Below are 20077 nucleotides of genomic sequence, written 5' to 3' on the forward strand. Positions count from 1 at the left end.
TAAAATTAGTATGCTAATCACTCGATTAACCTGACGAATTTTTGGATTTTTACCTCATATTCGTATTCAGCATGCCGAAAAGCATCTATCCTGAAATTTTCAAGAAAATCCATTTTTTGAAAAAAAAAATCAAGAAAAATCCAGATTTTCAATTTCAGATTTTAATGAAAATCTGGGTATAGATGTTATTTTACATGTTGATTAAGGATTTCAGGCCAAACGACAGAATTTCGCATTATTAATGCCTTTACTCCTAAGATTAATGATAATAAAATTAATGCTAATTACTCGATTAATTACACGAATTTTTGGGTTTTGACCATAGATTCGTATTCAGCATACCGAAAAGCATCTATCCTGATATTCTCAAGAAAATCCATTTTTTGAAAAAAATCAAGAAAAATCCAAGGCTTACCAAATATTTTGCTCAGATTTTCAACTTATTCAGATTTTAATGAAAATCTGGGTATAGATATTATTTTACATGTTGATTAAGGATTTCAGGTAAAATGACATTATTTCGCATTCTTAATGCCTTTAATTACTTCTAAGAGTAATTAGAATAAATCAACAAAAATCCTTACCAAATATTTTGCTCAGATTTTCAACTTCTTCAGACTTTAATGAAAATCTGGGTATAGATGTTATTTTACATGCTGATTAAGGATTTCTAGTCAAATGACAGAATTTCGCATTATTAATGCCTTTAATTACCCCTTAGATTAATTATAATAAAATCAGTATGCTAATTACTCGACTAATTACACGAATTTTTAGGTTTTCACCACACATTCGAATTCAGCATACCGAAAAGCATCTATCCTGAAATGCTCAAGAAAATCCATTTTTTGAAAAAAATCAAGAAAAATCCAAGGCTATAGCCTGACCAAATATCTTGCTCAGATTTTGAACTTCTTCAAGATCTTAATGAAAACCTGGGTATAAATGTTATTTTACATGCTGATTAAGGATTTCTAGTCAAATGACGGCATTTCGCATTATTAATGCCTTTAATTACCCCTTAGATTAATCATAATAAAATCAGTATGCTAATTACTCGACTAATTACACGAAATTTTAGGTTTTGACCACCTATTCGTATTCAGCATACCGAAAAGCATCTATCCTGAAATTCTCAAGAAAATCCATTTTTTGAAAAAAAATCAAGAAAAATCCAAGGCCTTACCAAATATTTTGCTCAATTTTCAACTTATTCAGATTTTAATGAAAACCTGGGTATAGATGTTATCTTACACGCTGATTAAGGATTTCTTGTCAAATGACAGATTTCGCATTATTATCTTTAATTACCCCTTAGATTAATTATAGTAAAATCAGTATGCTAATTACTCAACTAATTACATGAATTTCTAGGTTTTGACCACACATCCGTATTCAGCATACCGAAAAGCATCTATCCTGAAATTCTCAAAAAAATCCATTTTTTGAAAAAAATTAAGAAAAATATTTTGCTCAGATTTTCAACTTCTTCAGATTTTAATGACAATCTGGGTATAGATGTTATTTTACATGTTGATTAAGGATTTCAGGTCAAATGACAGCAGTTCGCATTTTTAATACCTTTAATTACTTCTAAGATTAATTAGAATAAAATTTGTATGCCAATTACTCAATTAACCTGATGAATTTTTGGGTTTTGACCTCATATTCGTATTCAGCATACCGAAAAGCATCTATCCTGAAATTCTCAAGAAAATCCATTTTTTGAAAAAAATCAAGAAAAATACAGATTTTCAACTTCATCAGATTTTAATGAAAATCTGGGTATAGATGTTATTTTACATGTTGATTAAGGATTTCAGGCCAAATGACAAAATTTGGCATTATTAATGCCTTTACTCCTAACATTAATGATAATAACATTAATATGCTAATTACTCGATTAATTACACGAATTTTTGGGTTTTGACCACAGATTCGTATTCAGCATACCGAAAAGCATCTATCCTGAAATTCTCAAGAAAATCCATTTTTTGAAAAAAAAAAATCAAGAAAAATCCAAGGCTTACCAAATATTTTGCTCAGATTTTCAACTTATTCAGATTTTAATGAAAATCTGGGCATAGATGTTATTTTACATGTTGATTAAGGATTTCAGGCCAAATGACAGAATTTCGCATTATTAATGCCTTTACTCCTAAGATTAATGATAATACAAATAATATGCTAATTACTCGATTAATTACACGATTTTTTGGGTTTTGACCACAGATTCGTATTCAGCATACCGAAAAGCATCTATCCTGAAATGCTCAAGAAAATCCATTTTTTGAAAAAAAAATCAAGAAAAATCCAAGGCTATATTACCAAATATTTTGCTCAGATTTTTAACTTTTTCAGATTTTAATGAAAATCCGGGTATAGATGTTATTTTACATGTTGATTAAGGATTTCAGGTCAAATGACAGCAGTGTAATTTATCAAATAAATGGTTTACTGTAGTGTTGACTGGTTGGTAAGGTCATCTAATGAGGTGCCTGAGAACTGGCGGAATGCTTGCATAGTGCCATTGTACAAAGACAAAGGGGATAAAAGTGAGTGCTCAAATTACAGAGGTATAAGTTTGTTGAGTATTCCTGGAAAATTATATGGGAGGGTGAAGGCACGTACAGAGAGCCAGATTGGGGAAGAGCAGTGTGGTTTCAAAAGTGGCAGAGGATGTGTGGATCAGGTTTTTGCTTTGAAGAATGTATGTGAGAAATACTTAGAAAAGCAAATGGATTTGTATGTAGCATTTATGTATCTGGAAAAGGCATATGATAGAGTAAATAGAGATGCTCTGTGGAAGGTATTAAGAATATATGGTCTGGGAGGTAAGTTGTTTGAAGCAGTGAAAAGTTTTTATCCAGGAAGTAAGGCATGTGTATGTGTAGGAAGAGAGGAAAGTGATTGGTTCTCAGTGAATGTAGGTTTGTGGCAGGGGTGCGTGATGTCTCCATGGTTGCTTAATTTGTTTATGGATGGGGTTGTTAGGGAGGTGAATGCAAGAGTTTTGGAAAGAGGGGCAAGTATGAAGTCTGTTGTGGATGAGAGAGCTTGGGAAGTGAGTTAGTTGTTGTTCGCTGATGATACAGCGCTGGTGGCTGATTCAGGTGAGTAACTGCAGAAGTTGGTGACTGAGTTTGGTAAAATGTGTGAAAGAAGAAAGCTGAGAGTAAATGTGAATAAGAGCAAGGTACAGTAGGGTTAAAGGACAAGTCAATTGGGAGGTAAGTTTGAATGGAGAAAAACTGGAGGAAGTGAAGTGTTTTAGATATCTGGGAGTGGATTTGGCAGCGGATGGAACCATCGAAGCGGAAGTGAATCATAGGGTGGGGGAGGGAGCAAAAGTTCTGGGAGTGTTGAAAAATGTGTGGAAGTCAAAAAAGTTATCTTGGAAAGCTAAAATGTGTTGTTTGAAGGAATAGTGGTTCCAGCAATGTTATATGGTTGCGAGGCGTGGGCTATAGATAGAGTTGTGTGGAGGAGGGTGGATGTGCTGGAAATGAGATGTTTGAGGACAATATGTGGTGTGAGGTGGTTTGATTAAGTAATGAGAGGGTAAGAGAGATGTGTGTTAATAAAGAGTGTGTTTGAGAGAGCAGGAGAGGGTGTTTTGAAATGGTTTGGTCACATGGATAAAATGAGTGAAGAAAGATTGACAAAGAGGATATATGTGTCAGAGGTGGAGGGATCGAGGAGAAGTGGGAGACCAAATTAGAGGTGGAAAGATGGAGTGAAAAAGATTTTGAGTGATCGGGGCCTGAACATGCAGGAGGGTGAAAGGTGTGCAAGGAACAGAGTGAATTGGAACGATGTGGTATACTGGGGTCAATGTGCTGTCAATGGATTGAACCAAGGTATGTGAAGCGTCTGGGGTAACCCATGGAAAGTTTTGTGGGCCTGGATGTGGAAAGGGAGCCGTGGTTTCGGTGCATTATACATGACATCTAGAGACAGAGTGTGAACGAATGTGACCTTTGTTGTCTTTTCCTAGCGCTACATTGCGCACATGCGGGGGGAGGGGGATGTCATTTCATGTGTGATGGGGTGGTGACGAGAATGAATAAGGGCGACAGTATGAATTATGTACATGCATATATATGTATATGTCTGTGTGTGTGTATATATATGATACGTTGAGATGTATAGGTATGTATGTGGGTGGGTTGGGCCATTCTTTTGTCTGTTTCCTTGCGCTACCTCACTAATGCAGGAGACAGCGACAAAGTATAATAAAAGAAAATAATGAATATATATATAAATATATATAGGTCTGTGTATGTGTATGTATATGTATGTATAAGTGCATGTATGGGTGTTTATGTATATATGTGTGTATGTAGGGATAGGAGAGAAAGAATTCTTCCCCCGTATCCCCTGTGTGTCGAAGAAGGCACCTAAAAGGGGAGGGAGCAGGGGGCAAGAAACCCTCTCCTCCCATTTTAAATTTTCCACAAGAAGGAACAGAGAAGGTGGCCAAGTGAAGATATTCCCTCTAAAGCTCAGTCCTCTGTTCTTAAGACTACCTCACTAATGCAGGAAATGCTGAATATGTATGAAAAAATGAGTGGATGGGCCATTCTTCATCTTTTTCTTGGCGCTATCTTGCTGACGCAGGAAACAGTGATTAAGTATAATGAATAAGATATATAACATACATATTTACATACATTTCTTTATACATATTCGCCATTTCCCACATTAGCGAGGTAGCATTAAGAACAGAGGACTGAGCCTTAGAAGGAAAATCCTCACTGGGCCCCCTCATCTGTTTCCTGGTACTATCTTGCTAACACGGGAAACAGTAATCAACTATGAAGGTTTAAAAATCATTGCTTAATGTTTCATGAGGTTAAGTCAAGACAAAAAGATCTATATCTTCACGAACTAGAGAAGACTGAATGCACATCCAAACTCCTGTCATTAAACCTAACCTTAAAAAAGTATTCACTTACCAATAAGATTCTGTAGTAGGGGCTGTCTCAGCTGTACAAGAGGTTTTATGATGGTTGGAGTTGGATACGGTGGGTAACGTGGATTAGGGTAAGCCAGATTGGGGCTTACTTCAAAAATGAATTTTGAGGAACTAGGAGAGGCTGAAAGTACGGGTGAATTTCGTCCTGATGAAGGAGTATCATCAAGGCCTGCACTACGGTGAAAACGACTCAATCTGTAGGCAGATGCATATAAAATGTGTCTGAGTTCCCTAATATACTATATATTAATATCAAGTAAAGCAGGCCATTACCCATCTAGGAAACAACACTTTACTTTGCCCTTATAATATGCAACTGAATTTTTTGGCCTTCCTTTGTGGATAAAAACAACAATTGTTCTTTTCTCTCTCATGAAAAGGTACACAAGAAGATCAAAGACCATTATCATCCTTACGAATTATGAAAACCATTCCTAGTTTAGGACAACATATTACTGGAATGGCCAATCCTGAAAATTCAAAAACAAAAATGTAAATTTTTATCTACATGATTAGCATAAAATCAATCAAAATCATTATCTTCTTATGAATTAAGAACAAATCAGTCTTAATTTAGGAATAATAAATCATTTATCCCTGGGGATAGGGGAGAAGGAATACTTCCTACGCATTCCTGCATGTCGTAGAAGGCAACTAAAGGGAACAGGAGCGGGGGGCGAGAAACCCTCTCCCCATTGTGTTTTAACTTTCTAAAGGGGGAAACAGAAGGAGTCATGCGGAGAGTGCTCATCCTCCTCAAAGGCTCAGACTGGGGTGTCTAAATGTGTGTGGATGTAACAAAGATTAGAAAAAAGGAGAGATAGGTTGTATGTTTGAGGAAAGGAACCTGTAAACTGCAGAAGTTGGTGACTGAGTTTGGTAAAGTGTGTGAAAGAAGAAAGCTGAGAGTGAGTGTGAATAAGAGCAAAGTTATTAGGTTCGGTAAACATGTAAATTGGGAGGTAAGTTTGAATGGAGAAAAAATGGAGGAAGTGAAGTGCTTTAGATATCTGGGAGTGGATTTAGCAGCGGATGGAACCACGGAAGTGGAAGTGAGTCACAGGGTGGGGCAGGGGGCGAAAGTTCTGGGAGCGTTGAAGAATGTGTAGTAGGCGAGAATGTATCTCAAAGAGCAAAAATGGGTATGTTTAAAGGAATAGTGGTTCCAACAATGTTATATGGTTGCGAGGCATGGGCTATGGATAGGGTTGTGCGAAGTAGGGTGGATGCATTGGAAATGAGATGTTTGAGGACAATATGTGGTGTGAGGTGGTTTGATCGAGTAAGTAATGAAAGGGTAAGAGAGATGTGTGGTAATAAAAAGAGTTTGGTTGAGAGAGCAAAAGAGGGTGTGTTGATATGGTTTGGTCACATGGAGAGAATAAGAGAGGAAAGATTGACCAAGAGGATATACGTGTCAGAGGTGGAGGGAACGAGAAGTAGGAGACCACATTGGAGGTCGAAGGATGGAGTGAAAAAGATTTTGAGTGACTGGGGCCTGAACATACAGGAGGGTGAAAGGCATGCAAGGAAAAGAGTGAATTGGAATGATGTGCCATACCGGGATCGATATGCTGTCAATGGATTGAACCAGGGCATGTGAAGTATCTGGGGTAAACCATGGAAAGTTTTGTGAGGCCCGGAAGTGGAAAGGGAGCTGTGGTTTTGGTGCATTACACATGACCACTAGAGACTGAATATGAACAAATGTGGCCTTTGTTGTCTTTTCCTAGCGCTACCTCATGTGCCTGCAGGAGAAGGGGTGCTGTTTCATGTGTGGCGGGGTGGCGACAGGAATGGATGAAAGCAGCAAGTATGAATATGTACATGTGTATACATGTATATGTCTGTCTATGTAAATATATCTGTACGTTGAAATGTATGGGTATGTATATGTGCGTATGTGGGTCTTTATGTATATGCATGTGTATGTGGGTGGGTTGGGCCATTCTTTTGTCTGTTTCCTTACGCTACCTCGCTAACATGGGAGATAGCAATTAAGTATAATAACAATAAAAAAATATAAAAATAAATAAATTATTTACCAAACAGGCCTATATTTAGTACAGGTTGCATGGGTGTGGCAGTGAGCACTACAGATATGACGATTCCTCAGAAAAGGTGTGCAATCATCTACTGAGGTCACTAGCGAGTATATAAAAAAGGGACCCCATAAATACATAACTCTCTCCTAATACTCTATATAAAATAATTGGTTTAAAAGTCTTCCAACTCAAATTGCTTACCTATTCACAACACAGTTTGAGGTGTGCGTACGAACTCCAATTGTTCCTCCATAAGGAGTTATGGGAAAAACATGTGTTGTTCCTCGATGAGTTGAAACAGCAACCCAACGAGAATCAAGGGAAAAAGATATGTCAGTGACCTGAAAATTAATTAAACCATGTAAGTGATCACCCACTTCGTAAAAAAGACTTAAAAATATACTTCCTAAACATACTTCATCTATCACTTTCATAAAATCTGCATCAGTTCACAAACACCAAGGGCCCATTGTACACCGTATAGAATTTACACTGAGGGTCCATTGTACATCGTATAGAATTTACAAGTTAAGTAAAGGTATATGTAACTTCAAGCACAATTCCAGCAAAGGCACATTCATTATTCATCATTTAGACTGAGGTGAGAGATTTCAAATACAAGAGTGAAAAGACACGTTAGAAGCTAGAAATACAAATCAAATTTCACAGATTCCATACAATGGCAAAACTCACTTTTGCTGTTGTATCTCCTCGATGTAAAGTGTACAGATGATGAATGGCAGATTGTGCAGCAGACAGAGGATGAGGTTGAAGACGAAAGAGGTGGAAATTGTGACCTTGTTTGTCTGCAGTTAGGAGCAGCATCCCAGTTGGGTCAAAGTTTAGAGCCACAATAGGAGCTCCATGATGAGCACAGAAGTGAGCAACAATGCCACTTATTGTGCTACTACTTAACAAACTTATCTCACCAGATCCAACCATCTGCAAAAAGTTTCAGTTTCATTTAAAAATGTTATGAAATGCTTTCTGATAAAAGACAATAACTTATCAAAGCAAAATAATACATAAAAATAATCAAGAGATATAACATAATTATGAATACATGTATCAACAAAAAATAAACAGTAGGAGAAATTACAAATATGTTATATCAAATACAGTACATGAATTTGTGACAAAAGAAGATACAGAGAAGAGGCCAAGAGAGGATATTCCCTCTAAGACTCAGTGTGTTAGTAGTTTTGATGCACGAGACTGGGTTATAGTGATGGGTGATTTGAATGCAAAGGTGAGTAATGTGGCAATTGAGGGAATAATTGGTATACATGGGGTGTTCAGTGTTGTAAATGGAAATGGTGAAGAGCTTGAAGATTTATGTGCTGAGAAAGGACTGGTGACTGGGAATACCTGGTTTAAAAAGAGAGATATACATAAGTATATGTATGTAAGTAGGAGAGATGGCCAGAGAGCGTTATTGGATTACGTGTTAATTGATAGGTGCGCCAAAGAGAGACTTTTGGATGTTAATGTGCTGAGAGGTGCAACTGGAGGGATGTCTGATCATTATCTTGTGGAGGCAAAGGTGAAGATTTGCAGAGGTTTTCAGAAAAGAAGAGAGAATGTTGGGGTGAAGAGAGTGGTGAAAGTAAGTGAGCTTGGGAAGGAGACTTGTGTGAGGAAGTACCAGGAGGGACTGAGTACAGAATGGAAAGAGGTGAGAACAAAGGAGGTAAGGGGAGTAGGGGAGGAATGGGATGTATTTAGGGAAGCAGTGATGGCTTGCACAAAAGATGCTTGTGGCATGAGAAGAGTGGGAGGTGGGCAGATTAGAAAGGGTAGTGAGTGGTGCGATGAAGAAGTAAGATTATTAGTGAAAGAGAAGAGAGAGGCATTTGGATGATTTTTGCAGGGAAATAATGCAAATGAGTGGGAGATGTATAAAAGAAAGAGGCAGGAGGTCAAGAGAAAGGTGCAAGAGGTGAAAAAGAGGGCAAATGAGAGTTGGGGTGAGAGAGTACCATTAAATTTTAGGGAGAATAAAAAGTTGTTTTGGAAGGAGGTAAATAAATGTGCGTAAGACAGGAACAAATGGGAACTTCAGTGAAGGGGGCTAATGGGGAGGTGATAACAAGTAGTGGTGATGTGAGAAGAGATGGAGTGAGTATTTTCAAGGTTTGTTGAATGTGTTTGATGATAGAGTGGCAGACATAGGGTGTTTTGGTCTAGTTGGTGTGCAAAGTGAGAGGGTTACGAAAAATGATTTGGTAAACAGAGAAGAGGTAGTAAAAGCTTTGTGGAAGATGAAAGCCGGCAAGGCAGCAGGTTTGGATGGTATTGCAGTGGAATTTATTAAAAAAGGGTGAGGTGCCTGAGGATTGGAGGAATGCTTGCAAAGTGCCATTGTACAAAGGAAAAGGGGATAAAAGTGAGTGCTCAAATTACAGAGGTATGAGTTTGTTGAGTATTCCTGGGAAATTATAAGGGAGGGTATTGATTGAGAGGGTGAAGGCATGTACAGAGCATCAGATTAGGGAAGAGCAGTGTGGTTTTAGAAGTGATGGAGGATGTGTGGATCAGGGGTTTGCTTTGAAGAATGTATGTGAGAAATACTTAGAAAAACAAATGGATTTGTATGTAGCATTTATGAATCTGATGGCATATGATAGAGTTGACAGAGATGCTCTGCGGAAGGTATTAAGAGTATATGGTGTGGGAGGCAAATTCCTGGAAGCAGTGAAAAGTATTTATCGAGGATGAAAGGCATGTGTACAAGTAGGAAGAGATGAAAGTGATTGGTTCTCAGTGAATGTAGGTTTGCGGCAAGGATGCGTGATGTCTCCATGGCTGTTTAATTTGTTTATGGATGGGGTTGATAGGGAGGAAATTGCAAGAGTTTTGGAGAGAGGGGCAAGTAAGCAGTCTGTTGTGGATGAGAGAGCTTGGGAAGTGAGTCAGTTGTTGTTCGCTGATGATACAGCACCGGTGGCTGATTCAGGTGAGAAACTGCACAAACTGGTGACTGAGTTTGGTAAAGTGTGTGAAAGAAGAAAGTTGAGAGTAAATGTGAATAAGAGCAAGGTTATTAGGTACAGTACGGTTGAGGGTCAAGTCAATTGGGAGGTAGGTTTGAATGGAGAAAAACTGGAAGAAGTGAAGTATTTTAGATATCTGGGAGTGGATTTGGCAGCGGATGGAAACATGGAAGCTGAAGTGAATCATAGGGTCGGGGAGGGGGCGAAAATTCTAGGAGCCTTGAAGAATGTGTGGTAGTTGAGAACATTATCTCGGAAAGCAAAAATGGGTATGTTTGAAGGAATTGTGGTTCCAACAATGTTATATGGTTGCGAGGCGTGGGCTATGGATAGAGTTGTGCGCAGCAGGGTGGATGTGCTGGAAATGAGATGTTTGAGGACAATATGTGGTGTGAGGTGGTTTGATCGAGCAAGTAATAATAGGGTAAGAGAGATGTGTGGAATAAAAAGAGTGTGGTTGAGAGAGCAGAAGAGGGTGTTTTGAAATGGTTTGGGCACATGGAGAGAATGAGTGAGGAAAGATTGACAAGAGGATATATGTGTCGGAGGTGGAGGGAGCAAGGAGAAGAGGGAGACCAAATTGGAGGTGGAAAGATGGAGTGAAAAAGATTTTGTTGTGATCGGGGCCTGAACATGCAGGAGGGTGAAAGGAGGGCAAGGAATAGAGTGAATTGGAGCGATGTGGTGTACCAGGGTTGAGTGCTGTCGGTGGATTGATTCAGGGCATGTGGGGCGTCTGGGGTAAACCATGGAAAGCTGTGTAGGTATGTATATTTGCGTGTGTGGATGTATATAATGTGTATGGGGGGGGTTGGGCCATTTCTTTCGTCTGTTTCCTTGCGCTACTCGCAAACGCGGGAGACAGCGACAAAAAAAAAAATATATTTATATATATATATATATATTTATATTATATATATATATATATATATATATATATTATTATTATTATTATTATTATACTTTGTGCTGTCTCCCGCGTTTGCGAGGTAGCGCAAGGAAACAGACGAAAGAAATGGCCCAACCCCCCCCATACACATGTATATACATACGCCCACACACGCAAATATACATACCTACACAGCTTTCCATGGTTTACCCCAGACGCTTCACATGCCTTGATTCAATCCACTGACAGCACGTCAACCCCGGTATACCACATCGCTCCAATTCACTCTATTCCTTGCCCTCCTTTCACCCTCCTGCATGTTCAGGCCCCGATCACACAAAATCTTTTTCACTCCATCTTTCCACCTCCAATTTGGTCTCCCTCTTCTCCTTGTTCCCTCCACCTCCGACACATATATCCTCTTGGTCAATCTTTCCTCACTCATCCTCTCCATGTGCCCAAACCACTTCAAAACACCCTCTTCTGCTCTCTCAACCACGCTCTTTTTATTTCCACACATCTCTCTTACCCTTACGTTACTCACTCGATCAAACCACCTCACACCACACATTGTCCTCAAACATCTCATTTCCAGCACATCCATCCTCCTGCGCACAACTCTATCCATAGCCCACGCCTCGCAACCATACAACATTGTTGGAACCACTATTCCTTCAAACATACCCATTTTTGCTTTCCGAGATAATGTTCTCGACTTCCACACATTCTTCAAGGCCCCCAGGATTTTCGCCCCCTCCCCCACCCTATGATCCACCTCCGCTTCCATGGTTCCATCCGCTGCCAGATCCACTCCCAGATATCTAAAACACTTCACTTCCTCCAGTTTTTCTCCATTCAAACTCACCTCCCAACTGACTTGACCCTCAACCCTACTGTACCTAATAACCTTGCTCTTATTCACATTTACTCTTAACTTTCTTCTTCCACACACTTTTCCAAACTCAGTCACCAGCTTCTGCAGTTTCTCACATGAATCAGCCACCAGCGCTGTATCATCAGCGAACAACAACTGACTCACTTCCCAAGCTCTCTCATCCCCAACAGACTTCATACTTGCCCCTCTTTCCAAAACTCTTGCATTTACCTCCCTAACAACCCCATCCATAAACAAATTAAACAACCATGGAGACATCACACACCCCTGCCGCAAACCTACATTCACTGAGAACCAATCACTCTCCTCTCTTCCTACACGTACACATGCCTTACATCCTCGATAAAAACTTTTCACTGCTTCTAACAACTTTCCTCCCACACCATATATTCTTAATACCTTCCACAGAGCATCTCTATCAACTCTATCATATGCCTTCTCCAGATCCATAAATGCTACATACAAATCCATTTACTTTTCTAAGTATTTCTCACATACATTCTTCAAAGCAAACACCTGATCCACACATCCTCTACCACTTCTGAAACCACACTGCTCTTCCCAATCTGATGCTCTGTACATGCCTTCACCCTCTCAATCAATACCCTCCCATATAATTTACCAGGAATACTCAACAAACTTATACCTCTGTAATTTGAGCACTCACTCTTATCCCCTTTGCCTTTGTACAATGGCACTATGCACGCATTCCGCCAATCCTCAGGCACCTCACCATGAGTCATACATACATTAAATAACCTTACCAACCAGTCAACAATACAGTCACCCCCTTTTTTAATAAATTCCACTGCAATACCATCCAAACCTGCTGCCTTGCCGGCTTTCATCTTCCGCAAAGCTTTCACTACCTCTTCTCTGTTTACCAAATCATTTTCCCTAACCCTCTCACTTTGCACACCACCTCGACCAAAACACCCCATATCTGCCACTCTATCATCAAACACATTCAACAAACCTTCAAAATACTCACTCCATCTCCTTCTCACATCACCACTACTTGTTATCACCTCCCCATTTGCGCCCTTCACTAAAGTTCCCATTTGCTCCCTTGTCTTACGCACTTTATTTACCTCCTTCCAGAACATCTTTTTATTCTCCCTAAAATTTAATGATACTCTCTCACCCCAACTCTCATTTGCCCTTTTTTTCACCTCTTGCACCTTTCTCTTGACCTCCTGTCTCTTTCTTTTATACATCTCCCACTCAATTGCATTTTTTCCCTGCAAAAATCGTCCAAATGCCTCTCTCTTCTCTTTCACTAATACTCTTACTTCTTCATCCCACCACTCACTACCCTTTCTAATCAACCCACCTCCCACTCTTCTCATGCCATCAAGAGAGGCAAGTGTTTTGGGAGCAGCTGAATGAGTGTGTTAGTGGTTTTGATGCACGAGACCGGGTTATAGTGATGGGTGATTTGAATGCAAAGGTGAGTAATGTGGCAGTTGGGGGAATAATTGGTATACATGGGGTGTTCAGTGTTGTAAATGGAAATGGTGAAGAGCTTGTAGATTTATGTGCTGAAAAAGGACTGATGATTGGGAATACCTGGTTTAAAAAGCGAGATATACATAAGTATACTTATGTAAGTAGGAGAGATGGCCAGAGAGCATTATTGGATTACGTGTTAATTGACAGGCGTGCGAAAGAGAGACTTTTGGATGTCAATGTGCTGAGAGGTGCAACTGGAGGGATGTCTGATCATTATCTTGTGGAGGCTAAGGTGAAGATTAGTATGGGTTTTCAGAAAAGAAGAGTGAATGTTGGGGTGAAGAAGGTGGTGAGAGTAAGTGAGCTTGGGAAGGAGACCTGTGTGAAGAAGTATCAGGAGAGACTATGTACAGAATGGAAAAAGGTGAGAACAATGGAAGTAAGGGGAGTGGGGGAGGAATGGGATGTATTTAGGGAATCAGTGATGGATTGCGCAAAAGATGCTTGTGGCATGAGAAGAGTGGGAGGTGGGCTGTTTAGAAAGGGTAGTGAGTGGTGGGATGAAGAAGTAAGAGTATTAGTGAAAGAGAAGAGAGAGGCATTTGGATGATTTTTGCAGGGAAAAAATGCAATTGAGTGGGAGAAGTATAAAAGAAAGAGACAGGAGGTCAAGAGAAAGGTGCAAGAGGTGAAAAAAAGGGCAAATGAGAGTTGGGGTGAGAGACTATCAGTAAATTTTAGGGAGAATAAAAAGATGTTCTGGAAGGAGGTAAATAAAGTGCGTAAGACAAGGGAGCAAATGGGAACTTCAGTGAAGGGCGCAAATGGGGAGGTGATAACAAGTAGTGGTGATGTGAGAAGGAGATGGAATGAGTATTTTGAAGGTTTGTTGAATGTGTCTGATGACAGAGTGGCAGATATAGGGTGTTTGGGTCGAGGTGGTGTGCAAAGTGAGAGGGTTAGGGAAAATGATTTGGTAAACAGAGAAGAGGTAGTAAAAGCTTTGCGGAAGATGAAAGCCGGCAAGGCAGCAGGTTTGGATGGTATTGCTGTGGAATTTATTAAAAAAGGGGGTGACTGTATTGTTGACTGGTTGGTAAGGTTATTTAATGTATGTATGACTCATGGTGAGGTGCCTGAGGATTGGCGGAATGCGTGCATAGTGCCATTGTACAAAGGCAAAGGGGATAAGAGTGAGTGCTCAAATTACAGAGGTATAAGTTTGTTGAGTATTCCTGGTAAATTATATGGGAGGGTATTGATTGAGAGGGTGAAGGCATGTACAGAGCATCAGATTGGGGAAGAGCAGTGTGGTTTCAGAAGTGGTAGAGGATGTGTGGATCAGGTGTTTGCTTTGAAGAATGTATGTGAGAAATACTTAGAAAAGCAAATGGATTTGTATGTAGCATTTATGGATCTGGAGAAGGCATATGATAGAGTTGATAGAGATGCTCTGTGGAAGGTATTAAGAATATATGGTGTGGGAGGCAAGTTGTTAGAAGCAGTGAAAAGTTTTTATCGAGGATGTAAGGCATGTGTACGTGTAGGAAGAGAGGAAAGTCATTGGTTCTCAGTGAATGTAGGTTTGCGGCAGGGGTGTGTGATGTCTCCATGGTTGTTTAATTTGTTTATGGATGGGGTTGTTAGGGAGGTAAATGCAAGAGTCTTGGAAAGAGGGGCAAGTATGAAGTCTGTTGGGGATGAGAGAGCTTGGGAAGTGAGTCAGTTGTTGTTCGCTGATGATACAGCGCTGGTGGCTGATTCATGTGAGAAACTGCAGAAGCTGGTGACGGAGTTTGGTAAAGTGTGTGGAAGAAGAAAGTTAAGAGTAAATGTGAATAAGAGCAAGGTTATTAGGTACAGTAGGGTTGAGGGTCAAGTCAATTGGGAGGTGAGTTTGAATGGTGAAAAACTGGAGGAAGTGAAGTGTTTTAGATATCTGGGAGTGGATCTGTCAGCGGATGGAACCATGGAAGCGGAAGTGGATCATAGGGTGGGGGAGGGGGCGAAAATTTTGGGAGCCTTGAAAAATGTGTGGAAGTCGAGAACATTATCCCGGAAAGCAAAAATGGGTATGTTTGAAGGAATAGTAGTTCCAACAATTTTGTATGGTTGCGAGGCGTGGGCTATGGATAGAGTTGTGCGCAGGAGGATGGATGTGCTGGAAATGAGATGTTTGAGGACAATGTGTGGTGTGAGGTGGTTTGATCGAGTAAGTAACGTAAGGGTAAGAGAGATGTGTGGAAATAAAAAGAGCGTGGTTGAGAGAGCAGAAGAGGGTGTTTTAAAATGGTTTGGGCACATGGAGAGAATGAGTGAGGAAAGATTGACCAAGAGGATATATGTGTCGGAGGTGGAGGGAACGAGGAGAAGAGGGAGACCAAATTGGAGGTGGAAAGATGGAGTGAAAAAGATTTTGTGTGATCGGGGCCTGAACATGCAGGAGGGTGAAAGGAGGGCAAGGAATAGAGTGAATTGGAGAGATGTGGTATACAGGGGTTGACGTGCTGTCAGTGGATTGAATCAAGGCATGGAAAGCTGTGTAGGTATGTATATTTGTGTGTGTGGACGTGTGTATGTACATGTGTATGGGGGGGGTTGGGCCATTTCTTTCGTCTGTTTCCTTGCGCTACCTCGCAAACGCGGGAGACAGCGACAAAGTATAAAAAAAAAAAAAAAAAAAAAAAAAATATAAGGCAGCAGGTTTGGATGGTATTGCAGTGGAATTTATTAAAAAAGGGGGTGACTGTATTGTTGACTGGTTGGTAAGGTTATTTAATGCATGTATGACTCATGGTGAGGTGCCTGAGGATTGGCGGAATGCGTGCATAGTGCCATTGTACAAAGGAAAAGGAGATAAGAGTGAGTGCTCAAATTACAGAGGTATAAGTTTGTTGAGTATTCCTGGTAAATTGTATGGGAGGGTATTGATTGAGAGGGTGAAGGCATGTACAGAGCATCAGATTGGGGAAGAGCAGTGTGGTTTCAGAAGTGGTAGAGGATGTGTGGATCAGGTGTTTGCTTTGAAGAATGTATGTGAGAAATACTTAGAAAAGCAAATGGATTTGTATGTAGCATTTATGGATCTGGAGAAGGCATATGATAGAGTTGATAGAGAAGCTCTCTGGAAGGTATTAAGAATATATGGTGTGGGAGGCAAGTTGTTAGAAGCAGTGAAAAGTTTTTATCGAGGATGTAAGGCATGTGTACGTGTAGGAAGAGAGGAAAGTGATTGGTTCTCAGTGAATGTAGGTTTGCGGCAGGGGTGTGTGATGTCTCCATGGTTGTTTAATTTGTTTATGGATGGGGTTGTTAGGGAGGTAAAGGCAAGAGTTTTGGAAAGAGGGGCAAGTATGAAGTCTGTTGGGGATGAGAGAGCTTGGGAAGTGAGTCAGTTGTTGTTCGCTGATGATACAGCGCTGGTGGCTGATTCATGTGAGAAACTGCAGAAGCTGGTGACGGAGTTTGATAAAGTGTGTGGAAGAAGAAAGTTAAGAGTAAATGTGAATAAGAGCAAGGTTATTAGGTACAGTAGGGTTGAGGGTCAAGTAAATTGGGAGGTGAGTTTGAATGGAGAAAAACTGGAGGAAGTGAAGTGTTTTAGATATCTGGGAGTGGATCTGGCAGCGGATGGAACCATGGAAGCAGAAGTGGACCATAGGGTGGGGGAGGGGGCGAAAATTCTATGAGCCTTGAAGAATGTGTGGAAGTCGAGAACATTATCTCGGAAAGCAAAAATGGGTATGTTTGAAGGAATAGTGGTTCCAACAATGTTGTATGGTTGCGAGGCGTGGGCTATGGATAGAGTTGTGCGCAGGAGGATGGATGTGCTGGAAATGAGATGTCTGAGGACAATGTGTGGTGTGAGGTGGTTTGATCGAGTAAGTAACGTAAGGGTGAGAGAGATGTGTGGAAATAAAAAGAGCGTGGTTGAGAGAGCAGAAGAGGGTGTTTTGAAATGGTTTGGGCACATGGAGAGAATGAGTGAGGAAAGGTTGACCAAGAGGATATATGTGTCGGAGGTGGAGGGAACGAGGAGAAGAGGGAGACCAAATTGGAGGTGGAAAGATGGAGTGAAAAAGATTTTGTGTGATCGGGGCCTGAACTTGCAGGAGGGTGAAAGGAGGGCAAGGAATAGAGTGAATTGGAGCAATGTGGTATACCGGGGTTGACGTGCTGTCAGTGGATTGAATCAAGACATGTGAAGCGTCTGGGGTAAACCATGGAAAGCTGTGTAGGTATGTATATTTGCGTGTGTGGACGTATGTATATACATGTGTATGGGGGGGGTTGGGCCATTTCTTTCGTCTGTTTCCTTGCGCTACCTCGCAAACGCGGGAGACAGCGACAAAGTATAAAAAAAAAAAAAAAAAAAAATATATATATATATATATATATATATATATATATATATATATATATATATATATATATATATATATATATATATCCCTGGAGGTAGGGGAGAAAGAATACTTCCCAGGTGTTCGCTGCGTGTTGTAGAAGGCGACTAAAAGGAGAGGGAGCGGGGGGCTGGAAATCCTCCCCTCTCATCATATTTTTTTTAATTTTCCAAAAGAAGGAGCAGAGAAGGGGGCCAGGTGAGGATATTCCCTCAAAGGCCCAGTCCTCTGTTCTTAACGCTACCTCGCTACCGCGGGAAATGGCGAATAGTTTGAAAGAAGGAAAGAAAATATATATATATATATTTATATATATATATATATATAGTATGAAGTCTGTTGGGGATGAGAGAGCTTGGGAAGTGAGTCAGTTGTTGTTCGCTGATGATACAGCGCTGGTGGCTGATTCATGTGAGAAACTGCAGAAGCTGGTGACTGAGTTTGGTAAAGTGTGTGGAAGAAGAAAGTTAAGAGTAAATGTGAATAAGAGCAAGGTTATTAGGTACAGTAGGGTTGAGGGTCAAGTCAATTGGGAGGTGAGTTTGAATGAAGAAAAACTGGAGGAAGTGAAGTGTTTAGATATCTGGGAGTGGATCTGGCAGCGGATGGAACCATGGAAGCGGAAGTGGATCATAGGGTGGGGGAGGGGGCGAAAATTCTGGGGGCCTTGAAGAATGTGTGGAAGTCGAGAACATTATCTCGGAAAGCAAAAATGGGTATGTTTGAAGGAATAGTGGTTCCAACAATGTTGTATGGTTGCGAGGCGTGGGCTATGGATAGAGTTGTGCGCAGGAGGATGGATGGGCTGGAAATGAGATGTTTGAGGACAATGTGTGGTGTGAGGTGGTTTGATTGAGTGAGTAACTTAAGGGTAAGAGAGATGTGTGGAAATAAAAAGAGCGTGGTTGAGAAAGCAGAAGAGGGTGTTTTGAAGTGGTTTGGGCACATAGAGAGAATGAGTGAGGAAAGATTGACCAAGAGGATATATGTGTCGGAGGTGGAGGGAACGAGGAGAAGAGGGAGACCAAATTGGAGGTGGAAAGATGGAGTGAAAAAGACTTTGTGTGATCGGGGCCTGAACATGCAGGAGGGTGAAAGGAGGGCAAGGAATAGAGTGAATTGGAGCGATGTGGTATACCGGGATTGACGTGCTGTCAGTGGATTGAATCAAGGTATGTGAAGCGTCTGGGGTAAACCATGGAAAGCTGTGTAGGTATGTATATTTGCGTGTGTGGACGTATGTATATACATGTGTATGGGGGGGGTTGGGCCATTTCTTTCATCTGTTTCCTTGCGCTACCTCGCAAACGCGGGAGACAGCGACAAAGTATAATAATAATATAATATATATATATATGTATATATATATATATATATATATATATATATATATATATATATATATATATATATATATATATGTAGGTTTGCAGCAGGGGTGTGTGATGTCTCCATGGTTGTTTAATTTGTTTATGGATGGGGTTGTTAGGGAGGTAAATGCAAGTTTTGGAAAGAGGGGCAAGTATGAAGTCTGTTGGGGATGAGAGAGCTTGGGAAGTGAGTCAGTTGTTGTTCGCTGATGATACAGCGCTGGTGGCTGATTCATGTGAGAAACTGCAGAAGCTGGTGACTGAGTTTGGAAAAGTGTGTGGAAGAAGAAAGTTAAGAGTAAATGTGAATAAGAGCAAGGTTATTAGGTACAGTAGGGTTGAGGGTCAAGTCAATTGGGAGGTGAGTTTGAATGGAGAAAAACTGGAGGAAGTGAAGTGTTTTAGATATCTGGGAGTGGATCTGTCAGCGGATGGAACCATGGAAGCGGAAGTGGATCATAGGGTGGGGGAGGGGGCGAAAATCCTGGGGGCCTTGAAGAATGTGTGGAAGTCGAGAACATTATCTCGGAAAGCAAAAATGGGTATGTTTGAAGGAATAGTGGTTCCAACAATGTTGTATGGTTGCGAGGCGTGGGCTATGGATAGAGTTGTGCGCAGGAGGATGGATGTGCTGGAAATGAGATGTTTGAGGACAATGTGTGGTGTGAGGTGGTTTGATCGAGTGAGTAACGTAAGGGTAAGAGAGATGTGTGGAAATAAAAAGAGCGTGGTTGAGAGAGCAGAAGAGGGTGTTTTGAAATGGTTTGGGCACATGGAGAGGATGAGTGAGGAAAGATTGACCAAGAGGATATATGTGTCGGAGGTGGAGGGAACAAGGAGAAGAGGGAGACCAAATTGGAGGTGGAAAGATGGAGTGAAAAAGATTTTGTGTGATCGGGGCCTGAACATGCAGGAGGGTGAAAGGAGGGCAAGGAATAGAGTGAATTGGAGCGCTGTGGTATACCGGGGTTGACGTGCTGTCAGTGGATTGAAGCAAGGCATGTGAAGCGTCTGGGGTAAACCATGGAAAGCTGTGTAGGTATGTATATTTG

General features: G+C 40.7%; 1 protein-coding gene across 2 annotated transcripts in view; it reads right to left on the reverse strand.

The window, feature by feature from the left end:
- Nucleotides 1-20077, reverse strand: part of LOC139755323 (BCAS3 microtubule associated cell migration factor-like) — a 152087-nt gene that overhangs the window by 94761 nt on the left and 37249 nt on the right. For both annotated transcript variants that reach the window (XM_071673467.1, XM_071673466.1), the window contains exons 8-10: nt 7717-7965; nt 7225-7364; nt 4959-5173 (exon numbers count right to left, since the gene is read on the reverse strand). In XM_071673467.1, the coding sequence (XP_071529568.1) occupies nt 4959-5173; nt 7225-7364; nt 7717-7965 (604 nt within the window). The remainder of the gene's footprint in view (nt 1-4958; nt 5174-7224; nt 7365-7716; nt 7966-20077) is intronic.

This window comes from Panulirus ornatus, chromosome 19, assembly GCF_036320965.1.
Source record: "Panulirus ornatus isolate Po-2019 chromosome 19, ASM3632096v1, whole genome shotgun sequence".
NCBI lineage: Eukaryota > Metazoa > Arthropoda > Malacostraca > Decapoda > Palinuridae > Panulirus > Panulirus ornatus.